Source organism: Mixophyes fleayi, chromosome 2, assembly GCF_038048845.1.
Source record: "Mixophyes fleayi isolate aMixFle1 chromosome 2, aMixFle1.hap1, whole genome shotgun sequence".
Lineage (NCBI taxonomy): Eukaryota > Metazoa > Chordata > Amphibia > Anura > Limnodynastidae > Mixophyes > Mixophyes fleayi.
Window position 1 is genome coordinate 313723509 of NC_134403.1, and position 18725 is coordinate 313742233.

At 38.4% G+C, this 18725-nt stretch overlaps 2 protein-coding genes across 2 annotated transcripts in view; both read left to right on the plus strand.

The window, feature by feature from the left end:
- Positions 1 to 10222, plus strand: part of ZFX (zinc finger protein X-linked) — a 41796-nt gene extending 31574 nt beyond the window's left edge. Inside the window, exon 8 of the mRNA XM_075196588.1 lies at positions 9964 to 10222. Within this exon, the coding sequence (XP_075052689.1) occupies positions 9964 to 10100 (137 nt within the window). The 3' untranslated portion in view covers positions 10101 to 10222. The remainder of the gene's footprint in view (positions 1 to 9963) is intronic.
- A 986-nt stretch (positions 10223 to 11208) lies between these two features.
- The window catches only part of GDPD1 (glycerophosphodiester phosphodiesterase domain containing 1), a 79776-nt gene continuing 72259 nt past the window's right edge, over positions 11209 to 18725 (plus strand). Inside the window, exon 1 of the mRNA XM_075196591.1 lies at positions 11209 to 11885. Within this exon, the coding sequence (XP_075052692.1) occupies positions 11750 to 11885 (136 nt within the window). The 5' untranslated portion in view covers positions 11209 to 11749. The remainder of the gene's footprint in view (positions 11886 to 18725) is intronic.

Genomic DNA, 18725 nt, shown 5'->3' on the forward strand with positions numbered 1-18725 from the left:
TTCAAGCACCTGCTGTGAACCTATAAAATGATTCAGCAACTTCCATTTTTGTACAGTCCTCTTAACCATTTCACCATGTAGTATCCCTCACCCTCTTTCATCCTCCTTTTCTCCCACTCTTGCTTCTTGCCATCAGATCCCCTTACTTTGGCTCACCCCCATTGTAAGGGGATATGATGATCTTTATTGTAGAATATGGAAATATTTATTGGGTGGCACAAATCTAAAGTACCGTATATACTCGTGTATAAGCCGAGTTTTTCAGCACATTTTTTGTGCTGAAAAAAGCCCCCTCGGCTTATACTCGAGTCCCACTTACCTGGTCTCCGTTTTCCAGTCTCCTCCGCTCATCTGCAGGCATCTGCAGCCTTTGTGGATCACTGTCAGCCACCATTTTATTGTAGCCCGTTTTTGTGTGTTCATTGCACATGGAACAATAAAGTTAAATGAAAAGGAGCCTGTCAGTCAAAGCTAAAGACCGGGACATTTCCATCTAGCCCCGCTGGTCAGAGACACATGTGAGTACCCTGACTTGTCCACTGCAATTATTTGCAGCAGTTTTATAAAGTCCAATATTTTCATTTTTTGTCACCTATTAATAAGTGTCTGAAGATTCTTTTGCATAACTGTGAAATCATTGAAAAGTCTAAAAACATCCCAAACTTCAAGTATAATAAGGGTTAAATCACACAAAGCAAATTGTATTGTTCTGTTAAAATGTTTCTTCCAGCAAACAAAATCAAACTTATCTTTATCTGAGCTATTATATCAAATTCTATTTAGTGTATGTGCAGCATCTTTTGCATTACTAAAGCCTAAATTACTGTACTGTTCTGAACACTTAGGAGTAACTGCTCATCAACTTCTAAAGGCGAATAAACTTAACTGGCACATGTATTTAGTATCCACAGACTGTCTCATTGATTTATATATTAATGATCTGAGTTGTCTTTAGTGAATGTTATTTATATCTGTGTTCACCTATTAGGCTTGATACCAAGTGCAGAGGATTTAGTTTAACCATTTGTGTACAATTTATTAGGATATGGGTATATATTATGTACTTATAAAATTTTATTGATGTTTAATAACAATAAATTTTGATATATTCATTTACAACCTCACGTTTGTATTATTGGGAGCCCAGTGTTAACGATATCCAGCACTGTTTTTATTTTTGAAACTTACCAGTAGCTGCTGCATTTCCCACCCTAGGCTTATACTCGAGTCAATAAGTTTTCCCAGTTTTTTGTGGTAAAATTAAGTGCCTCGGCTTATATTCGGGCCGACTTATACTCGAGTATATACGGTAATTAATGCACTAGAAGTTAACATGCCTTAAATACTGGACTTGCTTCAAGAAGCTTTACAGAAAGAACTTGCAGGACTTGATAGGTGTCTGCATTAAGTGTGTTTCTAGACACAGGATTAATATCAAAATTACCTATTCAGAAGTTTCTTTCAAGCTGCAAAAAGAATTTGACCTTGAACAGAGTCATTTGTGGCACATTTGGACCTTAATCTTGTTTTAAAAGTTCTAACATTAGAAACATTTGAACCATTACAGAAAGTATCACTCAAAATGCTCACTTTCAAAGTAATATTTTTCATAGCTATGACCTCCAGCAGAAGGGTAGGATTAATTCAAACATTGTGGTACAAAGAACCATTCTTAAATATACATTCAGACAAGGTTGTTATATGAATAAATCCAAAAAGTAGTTTCCACATTTCCTATGAACCAAGAAATTGTACTTCCTGCTTTATGTCCAGAGCTAACTAATGAGAGAGAACAAAAGTTGCGTATTCTGGATTAAGTAAGAGCAATACGCGTGTATATCTCCAGAACAAAGAATGAAAGAAAAACAGATCTTCTCTTTTACTTCCTGAATGTCCTATAAAAGGTCAATTCCCTTCCAAGAGTACAAGGACAAGAAGGATTACAGAAGTGACTGCACCGGTTTATAAGACTAAAGGGCATGACTTATTATATTGACCACACATTCCACAAGAGCAGTGGCATCATCCTGGGATCAAAAGGCATCAGCAGAAGTCCTTTGCAAGTCAGCAGCGTGGTCATCAATTCATACATTCTCCAAACATTATCTTCTGTCATAACGTCTGAGGATACTCAGTTTGCAAGACAGAATCTTCAAGCAAACAATCAATAAAGTCATTAAAATTATCAGTGTAGTTTTTTTTATTTCCACCCCATACTAATAGCTTTGTTACATCCCAAGCTGCCACAAAATCTTATAAGAAAATATACAAATTATGTACTTGATTATTTATTTTCCTTGGCAGAACTCCATGGCAGTTCCAATTTCCTATGCATGTTATTCGGAGATATTTTTCAGAGACTGTTGGGGCAGACATTTGAAAGACAGAGAAGCATAGGAGGAGCTATATATCTTCCAGAGGTGTCAATCTTTTTTCCTGTCTATAGTCAGCTGACTAAGGGACTAATCCCATATGAAAGGGCTGCCATGGAGTACTTCAATGAAAATAAATAATCAGGTAAACATCATTTGAATCTTTATGCATACTATTAAATATTATCATTTATTTACTTCCATACTGCTTTACAACTGGGAACAAAACAGTAATAGAATGAGACTGGAGAGCGCTGAATCCATTAATTAATATTTATTATATTAAAAATCAAATAATATATATTGTAAAAATCAATCAAGATAATATCTAAACAAACAGCAATAATACAAATGATTGACACAGTAAAAACATGGACTCAATACAAATATGGATGTAGGATCACTGGAATACATACACACACTCAGCTTTCAGGAATCGCCGCCAACAAACGGGTGGATTATAATATACCGAGATCAGCTGAAGCAAGAATGCTGTAAATGCGGATGAGAGCGCTTGTCCCACTTGAGAAGAACACTCTCCTCGCTGCCGGAGATCACTATCGACCAGGCAGGAGAGTTTTAGCATGCAAACAACAGCTGCAGCAATAATGCTGTAATGGCACTTGTCCCACTTTGAAACTGTTGGAAGACGAAAAGGCAATAAGTAGATACCCCAATTGCAATCTGCTAGATAGACACTCTCCTGGCTGTCAAAGATCACCGCCGACCAAACAGGTAGATATTAGCATGCAGAAATAGGCTGCAGCAGAAGTACTAGAGAGTATAATGAAAAACTCTTGTCCCACTTGGAGGCCAATTGAAGGCGGAGAGGCAATGAATGAGTGTCCCAATTGTGATCCGCTTTATCTAGACTCCATAGACAATTAAGTGACCCCGGGGTGCTGATGTTAAGAAGTCCAGTAAAGACTGTGCCAATAAGATATAAAATGCTGACGCGTTTCTCCGTATCGATTACGGTTTCATCAGAGGAATAACAATGCTTATTAAAAGACGTACTATTTAAAGCCAGGCCAAAGGTCACCTGATGTCGTCCAGCCAATCAGATAATGATTCCGATTGTTCATATGATTATTAGCGGTATACAAATAAAGCTGTTTGAATGTAATCATGGTAACCATTATAAACAAATCGGAGAAATGTAGAAAACCCAGTCTCCTTCAATATCCTGCCGACATTTAATAAATTGAATAAATATAGAGATAAAACAAATGAATAAGAATACCAGAACAATAAATAATCAAAAAAGTCTACATACAAAACCGCTAAGGTACACTCATATAATAACAAAAATGAAAAAACTAATTTTAAGATCTAGAGCTACATGATCCCACTGGTTAAAATAAAAATATTTATTAATAAGAGAGTATGTAATTAATAAAAAGTGAAAATTAAAATATATAATACAAAATTATGAACATATATAAATAAAAAATTGAAATAATTACAAAAAAATCTATATAAATTGAAATATACCTATAATTAATTAATAAAATAGCATAAATACTTCAAGATATATGACAGACATATTAAAAAATAATACAATTATGAAAATTCATCAGAACTTAAATGAAACATAGACCAAAAATTAGAAATTTAAAAATTATTGTATATTATTAAGTTCTATAGTCTCATTTAAAGCACGAGGAACCAAGGTATTCAATCTAAAAATCCACAATGCCTCCCTACAGCAAAGGAGATTAAATCTATCGTCTCCCCTAGGGGTAACGTCTACTTGTTCAATGGCTCTAACTTGTAATCCTTCTAATAGAGCCCCCTCTACAAACATTGTTTCTGCGGTGTTCTGTGAATCGTACTCCCATAGAGCGGATTGTGCGCCCACATATTATAGCCCGCAGGAACAATTAATTAAGCAAATCACAAAGGTAGATTGACAGTTCAAAATTTTATCAATAGGGAATTTCTCCCCAGAGAAATAAGAAACAAATGATACACAGTTATGATCCACAAATCTACAGGTTAAACATTTGTTTCTGCCATAACGGTAAAAACCATTGGGTCTGGTGCTGAGCCAACTACTGGTCAATGAGCCAGCAGCTGGCTGAGCCAACTTTTTGGGACCAAAAAAACTCGGTGCCAACCGTTCTTTAAGATTACGGGATCTCCTGAAGACCACATTGTTACCTTTACAGATAGAAGAACCTAATAAAACATCAGCTTCCAGTAAAACAGGGTTCTTATTAATAATATGTCTAATCTGATGAGCATAGTTATTATACTGTGTAGTGAAAACCATAGATCTCGTATCAACTTTTTTCTTTTTCTTAAGTATCTGTTTAAAGAGGTTCATTCTATCAATATCCTTCACAACATTAAGAGCCCCCTGTAGGACCATAGCTGGATACCCCTGTTCCAAAAAAGACGGACATAGTGTAGGAACATTTTTCTTAAAATCTTTCGTAGTTGAGCAATTCCTTTTCATCCTCAAAAATTGGCCCTTCGGGATATTATCCCTCCAAAGCCTAGAATGATCACTTTTGTAATGCAAAAAACTATGAGCATCAACTGGTTTGGAAAATGTTTCAGTATAGATAACATTATCATTTACCTTTAAAGTGATGTCCAAAAAAATAATAGATAAACTACTATAGTTACCAGTTAACTGTAGACCCAATTCATTAGAATTTAGATGTGCAAGAAAGGAAGAGATAGATATCAATATCAATATATCTGCCATAGAGGACCAGGTTTGCCCTGAAAGTAAAGCCCCAAATGTATTGCTCTTCAAACAACCCCATATAGCGGTTAGCAAAACTCGGGGCAAACCTGGTCCCCATGGCTGTGCCCAGTCTCTGTAAATAAAATTGTGACTCAAACAAAAAATAATTAATTTGAAATATAAACTGAACTGATGACAAAATGAAGTCACATAACAAACCATCCATATCTGAAGATGTTAAGAACTTCGACACTGCTCTGATACATTGATCATGTGGAATATTGAAGTAGAGGGCCTCCACATCACATGTTAAAAATTGATATATATAATTGAAGCTTTCCAATGGAGGCCCTTCAAAAGCTTTAAAAATGACATGGTATCTTTGATATGTGACTTCAATAAAAAAAAAAGATAGGGCTGAAGATGCGCTTCAACAAAATAGTATAGATTACTAGTCAAAGAACCCACACCAGAAATAATAGGCCTACCGAGAGGTGCGTGAAGGGATTTGTGTATGTTTGGCAAATGATAAAAGGTTTGGATCACCAGATGTTGTGTAAAAATAAACCAAAATGTATCTTTGGAAATCACGTTATCAGCAAGAGCAGAGCTGAATCCAAAATATCTCTTAATTCATATTGAAATATACATGTAGGATTAGCCATCAGTGTGGTATAGAACTTGGTATCATTAAGTTGTCTCATAGCTTAAAGAACATAATCTTCCTTGTTTTGAATGACCAGTCCTTCCCCCTTATCCACTAGTTTAATCACAATATCTTGATCTGCCAAAAGATCTTTAATAGTCTTTCTCTCCAGTGGAGTTAAATTATCTTTCAGGGGTTCGTTTACCGCTTTTTCACACAATTTTCTAATCCATAGTAGTTTTGTAGAAACTCTCGACAAAGGGACCATTGAATTGTAAGGGGTAAAAATTAGAAGAATTTTTAAAAAGATTTTTAAATTTGTTAGAGGGTTGAGCACAAAGCTTACAGTCAAGGGTTCACCCCCCAAATTCTCCTCTCTCAGAGACTCAAGAAGACCCAAAACTGGCATATAATCTGATTTGAAAATGATAGGCAATCCTTCCTCTTTTGACTTTTTTAGAGCTTTAAATGAAAAATATATTTTCCTACTAAGTGACCTCATCATTAAGATCTACGAATAAATTAAAAAGGTTAGGTTTAGATGCTAGTGCTAATTTAAGGCCCTTATTTAAAAGTCTCAATTCCGGTTCTGACAGTTTTTTCTTAGACAGGTTAAATATCCCTTTATAGCTTAAAGCAGCGTGTGTTTTTTGGAAAATTTGGCAACTCCTCCTATATATCCTCTGGTTCCACTTCTCTGTTTCTTTTTGAGGTTGGGGGGCCCCATCCTTGTGATATTTGAGCATAAGTTTGTAAATTGGGACGTCCCCCTAAAAAAAAGGAAGAGGAACATGCAATACTAGATTTAGGGGAAACATCAATCTCTATAGATTTTCAGAGTCAAGAATAAACTCTCTATTTGGCCTTTTAGGTTTAGCTCCCTCATTTACCTTCTCCACCTTATTTCTATCGGAATAGCTGATAGTGTCTAGCAGATCTACTTGTGGCATTAGGGCTATTGGAATTTCTCCATCTTTCATTCAGCGTAGAGCGGACTGGAGGAGAATGGGGTGGTCTTTTGATTTGAGAAGTGGAATTAGATCCAAAATTTCTTCTATGAGACCGGGACCTAAAAGTAGTTTGTCTTGACGTGGATCTGCCTAGTCCAAACCAATTTCTGGATTGTTTATTAACTGATCTCACTCTATCGTTGGTACAATCATCTTTGTCTCTTACCAACTTAATATCTTTCCAAATAATTAGTGATTTTTCAAAGTCTTCTAATCTCTTATTAATTTTGAGATCACACCCTTTGATACCCTCTTTCTCAAAATCTTTCAGAGAGATTTGGATTTTATCAATTTCTGCCTCAATAAGATCTACCTTAGTGCTCCTATATTTAATCAAAAGTTTCATCAAATTAAAGGAACACGTATCCAAAATGGTATTCCATTCCCTGGTAAAACCTGGATCATCCTGAAAGGATGCTGATTTAAAAATCTGTAAACCTCTAGGAATAATTTTATCATCTAGATATTTCTGTAAAGTTAATTGATCATACCAGTGCCTGGTCTCAGCCAAACACAAGACAGACAAGTAAGAGGGCTCTGCTCACAAGCTTACAATCTATAGGGCAAAAAGGGTTTGATACATGAGGTTAAGTTCTACATATTGCATATTGGCCCAGCCAGATAGCAAAGGTAGAAAGTGCTTAGTGGCCATATGATCCAGTCTCACAGCAAAATTGCTAAAAGTATTGAATATCTAATTTTTAAAACAATATTCGTATATTGTGTGATAAGTTACTGAAAGCTCATATAGTTAACAGTCTGTGGATTAGTCAAGAAAACATGAGGGAGGAGTGTGAATATTGCTTGTTGAATATGTGTTTGTAGCTGACGCCAAAGTAATAAAGCTAAACAAATTTGCAGAGATGAAAACACAATCAATTGAACATCTTTGTGACCTTTGACTCATAAGATATGTTATGCCTAGAATATGTGTTAAAATTGAACATTGTGCTAGATGTAGCTCTACTGCCATCTACTGTCTTACTTATTCGTCTTTAATTTTACATTTTTGACATTACTTGTGATGCACTGACTAAGGCAAAGGCTCTGGGTATATAAAGGCCTAGCTACACTCATTGACCAGAAGAGCTTACATATACATTTTACATATGTGAGTAACATTTTCTTCTTCACTACCAACAACAATACATGGTTAAAAGTTCGGATACCCCAGTGCCACTCCTTATCTACGTGGACATTCTCCATCGTTAGAAGAACTGAGCAGTGGCGGATCCAGGGGGGGGGAGGGGGCGATCGGGGCGATCGCCCCCCCCCCCCTAGCAGACACTTGCTGCCGACGGCTGCACATTATGTGCAGGTCCGCCCAGCCGTGACAGGCAGGGACAGTGTGCTGCCCGGCTGCTCTGATTGTGTTTACAATCAGAGCAGCCGGGCAGCACACTGTCCCTGCCTGTCACGGCTGGACGGACCTGCACATAGTATGCAGCCGTCGGCAGCCTAAGATGTTAGAAAGGGGCGGGGATTAAATCGCCCCCCCTAAATCGCCCCGGGTACACCAATTTTCTAGATCCGCCCCTGGAACTGAGCCAACAAAATTATCCCTTGAAATTGTTGGTGGCTATTCACTATGTATACTACTTGGCCAAAAGTATGCTAACAGGCCTCTCTTGTAGTTGGTGTTCCTATTGATCTCAAAGGTGTTTGATGGTTTTGATGTCAGGGCTCTGTGGAGGTTTGTCAAGTTCTTCCACACCAAACATAGGAAGCCATGTCTGATGGACCTCGCTTTGAGCAGCAAAAACAGGAAAGGTTCCCCAAACTGCTGCCACAAAGTTGAATGTTGGAAACTCGCAATTCCCTAGAATGTCATTGTATGATAAAGCATTAAGATTTCCCTTCACTCGAACTAAGGAGCACAGGACCAGGTCAAAAATTGAAAAACAGACCCAGCCCAATATTCCTCCTCAACCAAACTTAACAGTTGGCAGTATGCATTTGGGTAGGAAGCATTCTACTGGCACCCGACAAACCCAGATTCGTCTGTCAATCTGCCATATGGTGATGCATGATTTGTCACTGCAGAGAATGTATTTCCACTGCTAAACAGACCAAAGGTAGTGTGCTTTACACCACTCCAGTTTTGCATTATGCTTGGTAATTGAAGGCTTGCTCTGCCACAGAAACCCAGTCTACAAAGCTCTTGACAAACAAGTCTTGTGCTGAGATGTTATCTACTTAATTAAAGCACAAGTCAATACTGTGTGGACGCCCTTGCTCCCAATATACTTGGTGGCAGATTCAATTCGCCCATGTTAGTCTAGGATTAACGCAGCGTTAGTAGTATTACCTTTAATACGGTAAATTTAGCCTGGAATTTTACTCACGGCCCCTAGAGGTGCGAGCAAAAATTAGCATTAAAATGACCGTACTAACGGTAATAGTGCGCAGGCTGTGTTATTCCTAGAATAACGCGGCCGAATTGAATTGGACCGTTGGAGTCATTCATCTACTGAGTTGTTTCCTTTTTTCCGTCCACTACCTATATGTCACGGGCACTAGGAGTTGCTACCCGAGTTTCACCAGATGGTACTCTGCTGGAGAGGCGGGGATATGGCACACACCGCAAAGCAGGCAGGTGAATGATTGGAGCGACACAACAGCAGGAGAGTAGAGATAGTCTGAGGCAATCAATGACTTGGAGCTGTAAACTGGAGACTGAAAATAAGGTAGACACGAGGAGTGGACGTGGATAGGTGATGGTAGGTAGAGGAGGAGTCAGTGGTCTGCGTACAGCAAGTTGTACCACTGCTCTGATGGGAAGAATAGGATTGGTGCAGGTAGGTAGCAGGGTAGTCGGTGGTCTGCGTGCAGCAAGTTGTACCACCGCTATGGTGAGGAAACGGATCCACTTTGCATGTGTTCCTAGTTTTGCAGTGGGTGGAGCTAGAATAACCTGTAACCTATGAAATAATCAGAATGGCCATAACAGCACAAATTGTTTTAGGATAGGAGTGTGCTTATATTGTGGGAGTAGTGAACTGTACTCTGGTGTATGTGAGAAAGTTAGAGCAAGACTTAATGAAATGGGCAGAATCCTGATGCAGGTAGGGAATTGGGGGCAAATGGGAAGCCATAGATAATGGAAGAAGCACGTTCCTTCAACAGCACAATATAGTTAACTGAGGCTCCTCCTAAAATGATGCAAAAATATTGTGTAAAATAAAGTTCATACAACCAACATGTTGTTAATCTTCATCTCTAAATCTGTGTCCCAAGGTTTCAAGATGGTGGGGATGGAAAAACCTGTAGCCAATCAGATGATCAGCATGTTTACGGCAGCACAAAACATTTCAGAAGCCAAGTATGCTGCTTTTGTGAAAGGCCGTATTTTATCCATTCATGTGATTCAGTAAGTACAGACAGCGCTGCATGTGCCAGGTTGTATGATGATGTAAAATGGAAACAATGTTATTAAATTATTTTATGTGTGGGGTGTCTGGTTGTAGTCTATAAGTATGATCACTCAATTTAAGCTTTAACAAATTGGTTATAAAATCTGTACTAAAATCATTGATCTGAATTTTCACCAAATAAATATTTCAAGCATAAATGAACCAATGTGTTGTTAGGTTTTGTGACTTCAATAATTCATTAAACAACTCAGTTGCCTAATTTTCTTGGTCCACACTGGTATAGCCAGTACAATAATGTCCCAGTTATCTCTTGCAGCAGGGGGAAGTGCAGCCATAGAGTAATAGGCAGGACAAAGAGGTAATTTGCTTTGGATCCCCAACATTTAATGGGCCACAGAAACAGGATTTTTCCCAGTTTCATCCATATAGTTATAACTGTATTTACGCTCTTCGCAGTTTCCAAGCAGTGTTGTGTTAAATCTTGTAAATAATGCTATCTGGTATGTAGCCATACAATTTTTATTATTATTATTATGTAATTATATGATTTTTTTTAAATACATGATTAAAACTGTATTGCCCTAGGCCCCTTTTTTTAAAAATCCTGGACCTGATGATAACTTGCCTTCAAATTGATAGCCATTATTCCATTATACAGTAGTTCCTAATTAATATACATCAAATCAGCCCATATTTCAGACATGACTATTAATCTACTACTGTAGTATTATACAATGTATCAAGTCAAAGAATATTTACATTTAATATAATTTATGAGATACTGCAGAACATACCCTCTCTCAGTGTCTGTATAATGGACTGCTGCAAATGTCATTCCTATTTATTATATATTTATTATAGTTTAAAGCAAAATTAAGAAAAGTGCTTGTCCTAAAGGCTGTATTTTCCATTTCAAATGACAATAATCAATAACCTGTATTATACAAACCTTGCTTGCAGCCAGACATAAGTGGTCCTCATTAAAGATGTTCACTTATAAACTTGGAGTAAACCTTTGGTTTGCGCATGAGCCTTTGGACTCTTTGTTATGCTGGGCTGTCAAGGTGCAAGTGCGCATGCGCAGTGATCTGGCTGTGACAAGTGTAGATAAACCGGCTAGGAAAGGAAGCTGCTGCAGTGCACCCATCCTGCCGGGCACAGAACAGAGACAGCCAGTGCTTCTACCTACCACACGGCAACGATCCACCACACATCTAGAAGGAATAGTGTGGAACTACATCTCACCTGAAATTGCACATCAACCTCCAGGCACCTATACACAAGGTGCCCCTTTCTCCGCATTACCAATACCTGCATTCGTCCTGCCTTTCATTTATCCACTGATTTGTTTCTGGGGATACAGGCTTATGAACAGCCAGCAGAATATCCCTCCACTGCCATCTCTGCGTACAGAGTAACCAGAGCACCAGATCACTGGGAGGAGATACCTTTGTAATCACAAGCAAGATCAGATACCAATCTGCTATGGAATACCAGTAACCTGGCAGCTTGACCAGCACCTATTGCCAGGATAGCAAGCATTCTGCTATCATCAGAGCATCCTCTTCCTGAACAGCGAACCGATCACATACACCTCACCCGAGGTCATCTGAGCGCCTGTTGGGTGCTGCTGAGTTATTGCCACCAGCATGTCAGTAGCATTCTATTTACTAACCACTCTGGGTGGTTACCTGGTCACCTCAGTCCTGCTCCTGAAATTCCCCAGCCTCCTACATAAAAGGAAACAGCAGAAGTTCCGTTGCAGACACATCTCACACCGGGGAGGTAAGGACGCATGGTGACTGGCATCACATAAGTTACCATCCTTATTACCAGTAAAAGCTTCCTTTGCAGCATAAACATGACACATGTCATATTATAAGTTACTTTCATGAATTTAATACATTTATTTCACGTGGTCTGCAATGACAGCAGTACACATTAGCACATGTATAATGTGTGATATGTTTCTGAGTCTGCTTGAGAAGTACATTATTCTACACGTTTTGGTTCTTGCTGCAGAATCTACTTTTGCTTGCAGTCACTTTTAATAAGATCTCTGATAAGTAAAGATGTAGAAGTTGTAAATGCTGTAAGTGTACAAACAAACTAGATCTTCACTATAACCTACTGCAGGCTTATACATCCTGTGGCTGGACAGCTGATGTGGAACTACAAGTTCCAGCATGGCCTGGCAGCATCTGGATCTGGTAACATTGTCTGTTATATTTCCACTACAGCTAGAGGGCCCCAGGTTGGTTATTTAATCTTAAAGTGTAAAAAAAAGATACATGAAAATTATCCTGAAATATAAATTGTAGCTAATTTGACCTTTGTGAATATTTATTTATTGTACTCCATTGGTCTTGTGGTAGCAAACAAATTCACCACAAGTTTATCCCGCTTGTTTGCACATTTAATATTGCAGAATAGCAGATTTACGTTCTCATCTACTATATAGTACTAAGTGTTCAGTGTATTTCTAGAATGTAGTAAGAATACATGCACGATTATTGATTTTAACATTATTAACCTATGTTTTAAAAACCACCTTACTGCCAATAAGATCAAGTAAAGTATGTACCAATATATGCCATAAATAATCCAATTCTCAAGGTGCTGATTTTTTGTTACCTCAGCAAAAGCTGCAAGCTAAGCACTGACTGCTCCTGGTAATTGGTTCTGCAGCAATAAATATTAGTAGCAATGGGTGTGAATGATACAGTGAATGTAGTCAGAACCCTGCAATATCACTTAAAACTGGATAAACTAGCCTTATTATATAGTTTCACTGTCTGCTAGCCTATATATAAATCATTGTTTACTCAGTTTTACATGCTCTTCTATTTGTTTATATTATCAGACTATGAGTAGTGTAGCTACCACATAAAACAATGACATCTTTGTTCAGAGAGTTGGTTGCCTGTAAGTGTGCAGGGAAGAACAATGTCATTATGCTGTGTAGTCTTGCAGGGCCTTACATTATGGATACCGCCATATATGAGCACCTGCTTTTCTGCAACAACCATGAGATTAGCATCAGTGGCAAAGCTGTCCCAACCACAAAAAGAACAGCTGCAGTGTGCCATTATCTAAGAGGTAGTGTGATAGATGGCACAGCTGCACTGCATAGTGTGCAAGATATGCTAAGCACACCATGACACTTGTGTGACCCAGATGGATGTAAGAGCCATATGCCTCTCATATACACTGCAAACCTGTGCTTACTATTGTGATTAATAATGAAGTTACTAGGTATTTAATAGAATTTTCTTTATTTACAAAGAGGTCATTCACATGTTTCAGTGTTTATGTAAGTGACACTGGTAACAAAATACCTTCAAGGAACAACCATGATTTTAATGATCAGCAAAAACTTCGTTAGACGTCTTACTTCTACTGCTAATCTCTGTGTTTGGATGCTTAACAGCCTAGTTTACAGTGTGTAAGGTACATGAACACAGTGTATATTGTAGTAACATGGGGACAGATGCAGAGAGGGATATATGTCATTTTGCATAGCCTCTTTTGCATGAAATCGTTCTGCATATGCCCAAAGTTTGGGCGCACACACATGTGCCAATGAAGAGTTGCGTGACTCTGGCATTTACGCCCTCCTGCATGTGGAGGGGCATGGTGGGTAGAGGAGGGGTGTTCTAACGTAGGCCGAGTACATTAAACTCATATTTGTGGAAATGTGGCTCATACAGACCTGCAGAAACACACATATACGCCTGTTAGGAGATGTATCTTTTGCACCTGTTAAAGGGCAGGTGCAAATACACCTTGATGACCACAACAAGGCTATATGTGGAGGTGGACACGTCTCAAGATGTGTACAGCTGTGCATGTGGGTGGATATACCCTCATTTTCTGTGCTCTTTATTTTGCCAATAACTCTACATCAGCCCCATTGATCATCTACTCCCTAATGTCTGTATATCTAGTATTTCTTATTAAGTGCCCTTACCCACTGCAGGGGCACACGCAGGATTGTCAGGGGGGGGGGGGGAACGGGGGGGTTTCCCCCCCTGACCATAAAAACAAAAACAAAACACGCGGGCGCATGCGCAGCAGCTCCGTTTCGGCAGCACTGTAGTATACAGCAGCCACGGCGCTGTCAAACAATACACAATACAGCACCGCCGCGGACGCTTCTTTGACAGCGCCGCGGCTGCTGTATAGTACAGTGCCGCTATGATGGGCACTTAGTTAGCGGAGGAGGGGTTTCTGGAGACCCAGAAACCCCCCCTGCGTGCGCCACTGCACTGTGGTCAGATACATGCTCTTACTAGTGTTTTTTAACGCTAGTAAAATCATGTAAATGGGTGTGGGAATGAAACCCAGTAGTTCTAATGACCCCATACACACTAGCATTTCTAATTATGATTGGGAGCGCTAACGTTATGGCATGTATTGTTATGATGCTGCCTCATTCATGCTGCCTGACTCTATGGCACTGCATGTAAAACACAATTGTCTTTCACATAGTGTTGTCACTGGTGTTTAATGCAACACCAATGAGTAAGGGGCCTTGGTGATGCAGTGATTTGTAATGTGCTAAGGAAGATGCTGGCTCTATATAAATAAATATTAATACTTATAATAGTAATAATGAGAAGAAGTTCCTTGTGCCTCATTAATATCACTAGTTCCTCTTGAATTGCTAAGTTTCATTCTCATGAATATTGGTTAGTCCACAAAATGTCGGCCTCCACTGTGTAGACGATCGGTACACTTAATGGACAAGACAATGTTGCCTTTCCAAAGTTGAGAAACCTTAACACTGGCAGAATGAGACATTACACATCTGCAGAGTGTGCACACACCACAAAGCAGAATGGTTTACATGCAGAGCAACATACATGACAATATAAAACATGCTGTATTATAAACACCAAATTTGAACACGGGCTCACCATTTCCATACCATAATTTGTCTAAATTTGTAATAATATCTGAAGGACACAAGACATAAGAGAAGGTGACCTTCAGATTAGCAGTAATAACAATAAAACTAATATAAGAGTAAATACAACAGTGTAAGACTGAGAGATACATGGCTGCTTGTGCCACAGTGGTGTTAATATACTGACTGGCTCTGGTGTTATTTAATTCTAAACAGAAGTCTAACTTACAATACACAACGTTAAATCTGGAATAGACAGTACAAGCTGGCTATGTGTATCATCAGCGTTTGACAGGTGCAAGGCACCACACTGCTGTCCTTGCTGGTATTCAGCATATTCCGCGTGAGAGCTCTATATCCAAACAATAGTCAAATCAGCTGAATGTCAGAACAGAAGTGCGCACTGCAATGTCTCCTGCCCCGAGAGCGGGATGTGTACTTTATGATGCTACTAATTTGATTTTTGTTTTATTGATGTTAGGTTCTCTTTTGTACTTTCAGCTCCTAATAAAAATGTTTATCTGATTATGTTACTACTCGATATCTAATTGTTTACAAAATAGACTATCTGACTGTAGACTGCTAGATAATAGCTTGGGCGGACAGGGGTGTGGCCTACGCCGCTATTTTCTGATTACAAGTGTTATACTGAATCCCCTCTCCCAATACAAATATTTCACAGAAAGACAGACATATTATAGGACTGTCGTTGTATTTCACATGAATATCTAAGCCATAGTTATGCCCATATTGAATAAGATCATGCCCATTTTGATGAGGCCATTCTCCCTTCGCATAACACGATTTTGTCCCTTGACCGGTATGCTGCAGTCTAAACTCATCTTGCTCCAAAATAAGGGCTCCCATGTCTACTGGTTTTCCCAGGATATTCCCAATTTTTATTTATAAATCCTTGACTCATATTACTTTGTTCCCAAAATTCTGGTTTCTGATGTATCCTAATTAAGAGGAAACGTGAGAATAGGTTCCTATAACTGTGTTACCACGTCTGGTGAACAAAGGCTGTATGAATTATTTGTCTCTGTGTTGTCTACAGTAGTTATCATTATTTTATGTAAGAGATGTGTCATTCCCTCTCCATGTGTGATGGGTCCCCTCATCCAGAACTCAGATGTTACCGTTACTTTGTTATTGTCCCTGGATCTGGTGGATTTTGTCACCAGGAGCTGTAGAGCAGAAAGAGTTGTGAAAAAATAAAACCCGTTTTGAAAATAGGTGTGTAGTGAAGTACGCATAATTGGCACCTCATTACACAGCTATTGGGGGGGTGACATCACCTGTAACCCCCATTTTATTTATATCATGGTAGTATTTGTGAGCTTGCCTTTGTGAAGCATGGTGTACGTTTCAGCGTTATACCAGTTGTTCATTGGCTCAGTGTCAAGAGCCAGTGCGTTTGATTGAATGTGCAGGTTGAGGCCAAGTGCCAGTGTTACATGAAAGATGTTAGGCAAGGCATCTTCTCCTGCATGTATGAGCATGGCTTCTCATGTAGCTGAGAGCCTGTTCTAAAGTCAGACATGCTCCCTCACTGAGATAGGATCAGGGTTTCTTATTCGGTTTGGAGTTAGGGTTATACTAAGGTATTGATTTCTTTCCTCCAAACGTTTGAATCTTGGTAATAATTGGGGTGCTTCCTTGGAGAGTTCAGGGTAATGGTACAGTTAGTGTTTATTCTTTTCACACCCTAAGTAAAACTTCAACTCTTATGACTTTGTTTTCAGAAAATGATTGGTGAGGCTTAGGAATGGGGCTGCCTGCCTCCTAAGTGGTATAAATGCGTGGGGGAACCATCATTCCTGTAACACTGGGTTGAAAATATTATAATGCAATTTTCCTTGATATTTTGACATCCATAATATGTATGAAATTGTTAATACAATTTCTGGGACCAGTGTTTCATGTGTATTGCGTTGTGTAGTGATAGTGAGTGTGTAGTGATTAGAGAATGCAGTTACATGTAAAGCAAAGTGTATGTTGCTTCTGGTATTGTTTTAAGAATGCTAAAGCAGTATGTTATTTATTTAACATAAGATTACAGTTATTTGCATTGCATATATAAGAGATAGGAATCCTTCCCTGAGTGTCATAGAAAACAACTGTTGTGTTGGAGACTTTCACTCCCTCGATACAGCCAACATCGTACATATAAAATACATTGGGCCTGAGTCATTAAGGAGAGCAAAGCATAAATGGAGTAACTTTGGACCTGGGCAAAACCATGTTGCGTTGGAGGGGGAGGTAAATTTAAAATGTGGGGACAGATATATAGTTGGGATAGGGCATGCCGTAGATCAACTTTACATGTCAGTGTAAAAATAAAGTATTTGTGTGTTATATGAAAAACACAGCCAGTATTTAACTTATGTGCAGAATAAAAAACAAATTTGCACCCTGTGCATTGTAACATGGTTTGTCTAGGAGCAAACTTACTCCTCTTTTTTTGCTTTGCTCTCCTAAATGACTCAAGCCCGTTGTGTGAAAGTGCCTGTGTGGGGAAAAAGCACGGTCATGTGATTACTACTGTACTGTACCACAGAGCTCAGATCCCTCTGATACGCGACCTACAAGACTATGGGTGCCATACTCTCTTTCAAATTTATGTACTATATATGTTCCCAAATATATATTTTTTATACACAATGCTGAAAAATATAATAAAAATGACCTTCCAGATGTCAGTCATGTATTACTTGGGAGAAACCTGAAATGTGTTTTTATAGCTAGACATATTTTCCAAGTAGTGTTGTTTCCCAGGGCACAGCTACTGAGGTGACTGAACCTGGGTGTGTCTATCAAATGTGCATTTGCTGTTCTTTCATGCATTGAGCAATCATATATGCTTTGAGACACTATCAGCAACTATAGGACTGATAATTGCTCTTTCAACATTGTCTGTTTGTCCGTTTCAGCTTTTGTGTTCAGTGTATGCAAATTATATTTATTATACCCTGTTTAGACTTTGGGTTGGGTTGCTCCAGATAGTTAGCTATTGGCAGTTGTGTACTTTGTGGTGACAGCAGTTCAATAAATTCTCATCTCTGCATGGACAGCTGCTTAATCATAATCTTACATGATACCAGAAGACAAAAGACAACTACTGCATTATATTCCTTATGTGAAAATATCAATAGTAATTATGTGAGTTCCCTTTAGTCTCTTTCCTTAAACACAATTATGAATGTCCAAATATCTATCAGGGAGGTGATAATACTATAATCCGTAAATATAAAAGACTACAGATTAGAGAGCCAAGATATGTAGTGCACTTACCAGATAATATCATGTGATTTAGTGATAACATTATATCAGGTTACAATTATTTTGTATTAAAAATTAACCTTGTAGTAATAATCCATTGAAAAATGTTAGAACATTTGCACAATTACCAGAGAGTTTTTAAAATGTGTAAGTGCACGTGGTTTAAAACAACTTTATGTTGAGTGTGATAATAGGTTCCTTATATTTATATTTTACTTATAATCAGTTGTCCTTTTAATTATATACTCTATAATATTGGTTGAGGTCGTGTCACAATCCTATTATGATATTATTTCTGTATGTCCCTGTACGGCGCTACGGATAACTAGTGGCGCCTTATAAATAAAAATTAATAATAATAATAATGATATCCATAGCCCTTTTGTACTTAAACTATCAGCGCAATTCGCTAGACATTTGTATCATGTAATAAT